Source organism: Arachis stenosperma, chromosome 2, assembly GCF_014773155.1.
Source record: "Arachis stenosperma cultivar V10309 chromosome 2, arast.V10309.gnm1.PFL2, whole genome shotgun sequence".
NCBI classification, from domain to species: Eukaryota; Viridiplantae; Streptophyta; class Magnoliopsida; order Fabales; family Fabaceae; genus Arachis; species Arachis stenosperma.
The window spans coordinates 84,651,459-84,658,640 of NC_080378.1; the positions used below are offsets into that span (position 1 = coordinate 84,651,459).

The 7,182-nt window shown below is 34.1% G+C and overlaps 1 protein-coding gene across 1 annotated transcript; it reads right to left on the reverse strand.

The window, feature by feature from the left end:
* Positions 1–834: 834 nt before the first annotated feature.
* On the reverse strand, positions 835–5,930 carry LOC130963087 (uncharacterized). The gene is made up of 5 exons (XM_057889238.1): positions 5,825–5,930; positions 5,086–5,524; positions 3,921–4,840; positions 2,609–3,826; positions 835–2,495 (listed from the first exon to the last, which is right to left on the reverse strand). The coding sequence occupies exons 1-5, from the start codon at positions 5,928–5,930 to the stop codon at positions 835–837; spliced, it is 4,344 nt and encodes a 1,447-aa protein (XP_057745221.1).
* Positions 5,931–7,182: the final 1,252 nt, after the last annotated feature.

Below are 7,182 nucleotides of genomic sequence, written 5' to 3' on the forward strand. Positions count from 1 at the left end.
TAATTAAATACTTTAAATCTGAATACTCTAATACAAAATATTTCCTAATATATAAAATTTGTACCAATTTTAACATTGAAATAATACTAAAATGTTATAAAATTATTTTGCACTAAAATAAAAGATTTAAAATATTAAAAATAAAATTAGAATTTGACCTAATTATTAAAACGAAAACAATAATAAAAAAATAGAAGAGAGAAAGCACAAAGAAATTTTTTTCCTAACAAAATATATAATTAGATTATAATTGAATATTTTCAAAACCACATAATGAAATACATTTTTCATATCTTTTTCATATCAAATAAAATAACTGTATTTAAAAAATAGCTTTTCCAAATAAAAAAAAAACAAAATATGAACATATAAATCATCAAATTTATCCAAAAAAGCACAATTATCTACTTATACAGTATCACATAATTATAAATACAATATATATTATGCAATTTAAACCAGTTATTCCGATACTAATGATTAATCGCGTGAAATTTATTGATTCAGAGTACTCTTTCTTTTTTTTCTTTTAAATACAGTATATATTATCCAATTTATTTATTTATATATTTATTGGTAACGTATACTTCTTTTTCTCCAACTAATATATTCTATATTTATAAAAGGTATGAATACTTTTCCTTCACAACATCATTTAACTTTTTTTTAATAGAAACTAATGGTTCATAAACAATAATGCATCTAGTGCACACGAAATGCTTGAGACAATTTTAAAAATACCCCAAAGAAGATGTCCCTCTACAAAGAACATATACACAAAATCAACACTATAAATTACACAGTTAAAACTGAATCATATAACAAAAAAATACATTATATCTTATCAAAAACTTCCTTAAATACAACGTTTTCAGTCTTGGCAGCATCAACTAATCCCTCATCACAAAGTAAAATCTTAAGACCATTTCTATTCCTAACTCGGGAAAGAGCTACATAAAGCTGACCGTGAGAAAACACAGGACGACGCAAGAACAAACCGACTGTTGATAATGTCTGACCCTGACTTTTGTTGATTGTCATTGCAAACGACAAAGAAACCGGAAATTGACGACGTTGGAATTTAAACGGTATAACCGTATCACTAGGAATCATATTCATTCTAGTGATAAAAACTTTATCCCCAACATTGCTACCAGAAACAATATCGGCACCAATCACATTTGTCCCTAGATCTCGCACGACAAGTCGAGTCCCATTACACAAACCCCCAGCCGGATCAATATTCCTCAACAAAATAATAGGCACGCCTATTTTCAACTTCAACAAATGATTAGGTAGACCAGAACACCTAATCTGATTCAAGAATTCAACAGTTATCCAATCAACATCAACATCAGAATAAGCATCGCTACCACATATCGAATCAGCACTGAGGTAACTTTTCTCCTCACCGGGCAACAGGTCAACTATATAATTGTTTATCTCTTCAACATTTTCGACAGTCGGAGCAAGTATTGCCCTATCTTGGAAAAAACTTGGATCACAAAAATTCTGAACCAAATTTGGATAGATTGTATTTACAATATCTTCCACTGGATTTTCCAAGACAGGAATGATTAGATCAGAAGGAATATCAACAAAAAGTTTATCGTTGACCACTGCTCCACATCGACCTTCACCGATTTGAAGTATCCAATCTGAAAACGACCTTAACTCCTGAGCAGTTGATTGTTCCGATCCGGTTGCTAACCTCATATTTGTTGTCAATCGCAAAACTTCGCAGTATTTCCAAATGATAGAAGAATTTATGGAAGCCATGACAATCTCAGCACGCGAACCTTTTGGAATAACTGGCAACACCTGCCTGAAATCACCACCCAGAACAACCACCTTGCCACCAAAAGGTAAATCTTTATTCCTATCAGAGACTGAAACCATTATATCACGCAACGTCCTGTCAAGCGCTTCAAATGCTAATTTGTTAGTCATCGGTGCCTCATCCCAAATAATCAAATCGGCCAACCGAAATACCTCAGCTTTTGGACTATCTTTCTTAATCCGGCAAACAGTATCTTCAGTCAGATCAACAGGAATATTGAACATAGAATGAGCCGTCTTACCACCAGGTAACAACAGAGAAGCAATACCACTAGAAGCAACATTGATAACAATCTTTTTCTCAGATCGCAATCTAGCTGACAAAACTCTGTATAAAAAAGTTTTTCCAGTGCCACCAAACCCGTACACAAAAAAGAACCCATCCTTCTTATTCGAAACACAGTCAATAATTTTATCGTAGACCACCCTCTGTTCTTCATTTAACTTTAAGATATCTGCATCATGCTCACGAGACAAAGAAACAGTATCATACTGCAACTCACGCACCAGCATCAAATTGCTAAATTGAGAGACTAAAGAGTTATTAGGAACGGGCATGCCAGCATAATTTCTCAATGATTTTCCATTACTCTGCAATAGTCTCTCAACTTCCAACAAACAAAATGTCTGTAACTCGTCTTGACTCATAGTAAGATCTACGTTCAACAATAATTAATAAATATTAGCACCATAATATAACTTCTCTACTGTGTCGATGCGTGTGTGCCTACCTATCTTGTAATAAATTCACAACAAACAAAAATCTTACCAGGATATCGCAGCTCGTGTCTTCTACGGTAAAGAATATCATCAGACAAATAAGTCCAAGTTTGCTCCCAAACTAACAGAGGTCTTCCCATGGAACCAGATAACAGCAACATCACAAAAAGCCTCCTTAGCTGCGCAGCCGACGCTAACTCAGCGACTTCCTTAATAGCAGAAACATACTCATTATCATCTATCAAGAATCCCATAGCGGAACATGCCTCTTGAAATGTATCATATGTAACACCATTCACGGTTCTTATACTTCGAAAGCTAGTACAACCTCTCTGGACATTCAAAAGCATCCGCATGTAGAAAAGTTCACCAGATGAAGGATGAGCAAAACTCAATCTTCCAATTGAAAATCCCCTTTGTCTTGGCTTCCACTCCCTACTCCTCAAACAATAGACAAATTTGCCTGGATATTCAACATATGTTAGAGACCGCCCCTCCGAGAACCGCCTGTTGGCCATCATCCAACCCGTAAACATCGTCAACAAATCTTTGTTGCGCAAATAAACATGAGTAGTGATGTCAGCATCATCGAATACAACATGTTGCTGGTTGGGCAAGTGAAAAGTCAACCTCTGTACCGACGGCCATCTTTGATGAATATCATAAGCAAAAATTCTCCACATGGATTCAGACGGTGACAAATAACGACAATCATAATACTGTTTGATCTCATCAACCACTTGAGAAGATTGACCAACATCATATCTCTCTCCAACAGTTGCGGTCACCCGATCTGGACCCTTGTTAACATATTTAAATAGATACTTGATAACGTTTGACTTGTTACAGAACTCGAGATTTATGTGAGCTTGGTATTTCATTAACAACAGTGGATTATAGGGCACAACAAATCTATTGTCGATATCGACATCATTGATCTTCACTGTGACACCCATATTACGACGTCTATATATTGGATAGCCATCTTCATCAAAGCTCGTTTGGTCAACAAATTTTTTCGGATAAAATTTTGAGCACTTACCATCTTTCATGCAAGGAGAACTCGGTCTAAGTGGACCACAGGGACCATGGATCATGTACTTGGTGACAACATTATAAAGAGATGGAAATTTCTGGGGATTGGGTAGCTCGGCACAGATGAATTCATCAACAATTTCAACACTTTGTAAGTTGCTTTCCGCATTAAGCCACAGTAGCATGTGTGCATGCGGTAGACCCCTTTTTTGAAACTCAATAGTATACATACCTAAAAAATACAAAAAACATTCTGAATAAGCCAAACAACTACATCCCAAACACGATTAACAGAAATTGAAATCCTAACAGAGAAAAGAACTTACCTGCATTAAGTGGACCAAAAAACACACCTTCCTTGAGATCATTAAGGAGGCACTTCAACTTGGCATGAAAGACACGACAAGAGATATCAGGACGATCAGCGATCGGAATTCGCTCCCGCTCCGTGAACCGCTGAAACTCAGGCCAATTTGGATTACACGTAATAGTGAGGAACAAATCTGGATACCCAAAATGTTTGCAAATCGCCATGGCATCCTGACAACGGTTAAACATATAACGTCTACCACCAGTGAATGAGGAAGGCAAAATGATTCGTGTCCCAATTGAAGAAGCCTCATCATCGCCACGACGCATAGCCTCCTCTATTCCTTGAAGGACTTCTCCTCTAATTGTACTTTGCTTCATTCTAATCTCATACAACCTCTGCGACTCAATCATCGTGAAACAATCAACAACAAATTGTTGAAACAACCGCCTAGACTTGTGAATGATTCCATCTTCGTGCTCCCTAATCTGGAGACGAAAACATATGAATTCCCTGAGGGAAACTCTTGTTCTCCTTCCAGGAACATATCCGAGCTGTTGACCACGATAACCAATGTTCAGCTGATAACCATCCTCGCCATATGGAAACAACAGAGGATACTGTAAGGGCCAATACAGAGCATGAGTTTCATATATACGTTGCAACCGACCACCAGTAGATCGAACAATAATGTCACGACCATGGTCCGACGAATCAAAATCTCCAACAATCAAAGCAGCAACTTCATCGCAAGAGGGAGCACTGTACATTCTTCGATCAACGTTCCGTTGCGAATACAACTTCAATGAGAAAATCTCAGATGGATGACACTCATATAATTCTCTAACTCTTCGAAAAGACTGTGCTATGACATTATGAGTATCGATCATTTGCAACAACTCAGTTATCAACTCTTTATCTATCTCAGATGTTTGCCTAAAACAAAAATATATTAACCAGAAAAAATATATTTAAAAACCACACAGAAATACCATTGTAACATACTTTGATATTAAAAATCTTTTATTAGCAAAAAATAACTAATAGCATATTATAACAGGAACAAAACACAGTATATATATGAAGTCACAGCTATAAACCTAATTCACAATACAGATAACAATAAAACACCAGTAAAACACAACAAAAACACTAAACAACAAAGTTTCAAACACACATACCCAAAAATTCGCTGCCTATGCATTATCTCATGCTGAGTGTCGTATACGTATAACTGTGCAAATTTGGGCTTCTCACCAGCAACTGGGAGCAAACTTCCAATCCGATGATAATTTTGACCACTTATTATAAACTGTGGTGGACCCCTCCCATCATTCACAGAATCCATTACCTTACCGCCAAGAGACGTGAAGGCAAACATACTGTTATAAGATCGAATATTTTTTTGGAAATACAAACTCTTGCTATCATGTCCATTGATCAAATCATATAACAGATCTGGGGGCTTTTGAAGATAAGGTAACTGGATTTTTCCCTTTGAGCAACAAACAGTAAAAACAGGACGATTAACTGTAGACTCTCTTTCAACACGTTCTAATAACCAGAAACACGCGCCACAAATTGAACATTCATAGTTAGGGTCACCAACATCAAGGCAACCTGGTACATATAAAATTGAGAAAAATATACACAACAATAAAAGAACCTCATCTGAATTATATGACACGAAATAGATTCAACACAACATGAATAAACCATTAGCATAAAGATATTATATAGACTAAATACTTGACTCATTTGAATCTTGTGAGGACAATATATCACAAAACACTATTTTTATTTTACAGTTACTGAATAACATCTCACGACATAATCACAGTCAGATATTTTAACAATAAATAAATAAACAGTCTATTTTACTATTCTTCAATAATATATGATTTAAGAAAGAGAGCATACCTTGTATCTCACTTTGCAAGAACAGAGGATGATCAATAACAGAACCAACTTGACTGAATGAATTTATCGAAGGATCATATATTTCTGATTGGTCTATATCATCCATTTTGATTTAAAATAAGACAAAGTTATGCAAAGATATATTCAACAACCAAATATAGAAAAGAAAATATTCATGTAATAAAAATTCAATTAATTATTTAAGAATGAACATGTAAGGTAAACATTACAAATATAATAAAGTATGAAAATGAACAAAACAATTTCCCATATATTGTTTTTAACTTGAATTCAGTCATTGCACAATTTTTTCTCTTAATTCGCTACCAAGCCTTTCTTTTTTTCTGACTTCAATCCATGCATGACAGTATTTATTGTAAATAGATCGCGATACAATTGACCAAATCACTATCAACAAAGGGATAATTGAAGAAGCTGAAAAAAAAAACAAATTTTGACAAAGAGAACTAAAAAAAATAATTATATGGAACAGAGAGAAGATTTGCAAAAATTAAAAGAATGGACAAATTAATTAAACATTTTTTTAATGTAAAACTACTAATTATGACATAAAACTATAGCTATAAGAATCAGACCAGACCTGTCGGTTCAGCCTATTAAACCGACGAACCATTCGAACCGATAGTATAACCAGATCAAGTTTAGGTTTGAACCGAAAAAGGATGTGAACCGCTTAAAACCGGCCAGTTTTCCAAAAAGCGAACAAAACCAACTAAAACCTTCAATAACCAAAAAGGATGTAGTCCTTATGTATGTTTGAAAGAACTATATAAATTAAACATATCTACTGATCTAAACAATTCAATAAAGAATTTTACAATGATATTAATTATATTTACTACATACAACAGATGGTCAGGCTTACAGTAGCTAATCTAATTACCTTCAATGACTGTGAGCTTTGAATCAACTATTAGGTACTTCAATAACTTTCAACCATGTAAACAAGAACTAAACAATTTCACGATTACATTACCTAATTTAATAAAAACTTATCACAATTTACGGTTATTATAATTACCTTACATCACGTTTAATTATACAAAATATTAATTGAGTTGTCACATTAAAAAGAGACTCAGTACAAAAGTCTAGACATATGTTTAATTAGTAACTCTCTGGCCTACTAATAGTTAAAATAACCCTTTTGGGTTTAAAAGCATAAAAAAACAATAATAAATGACTTAAATACATTTGCTATTACATATAAACCAAAGAAACTTAAAACATAATTTAACAGAAAAGAATCAAAATGGGATAAATACTTAAATATATTATTATACTGACAAAGTCAAATGTGAACTCTGATTAACATTCTGGGACACGTCAAATAAATT

What these genes read in the sequence shown, in the direction of transcription:
- LOC130963087 (XM_057889238.1), bottom strand. Translation starts at nt 5,930, where the DNA reads ATGGATGATATAGACCAATCAGAAATATATGATCCTTCGATAAATTCA. An exon ending in CTTGCAAAGTGAGATACAAG is followed by an intron (nt 5,525 to 5,824) that starts GTATGCTCTCTT and finishes TATATGTACCAG; the next exon opens with GTTGCCTTGATGTTGGTGAC. An exon ending in TTTTGGTCCACTTAATGCAG is followed by an intron (nt 3,827 to 3,920) that starts GTAAGTTCTTTT and finishes TGTATTTTTTAG; the next exon opens with GTATGTATACTATTGAGTTT.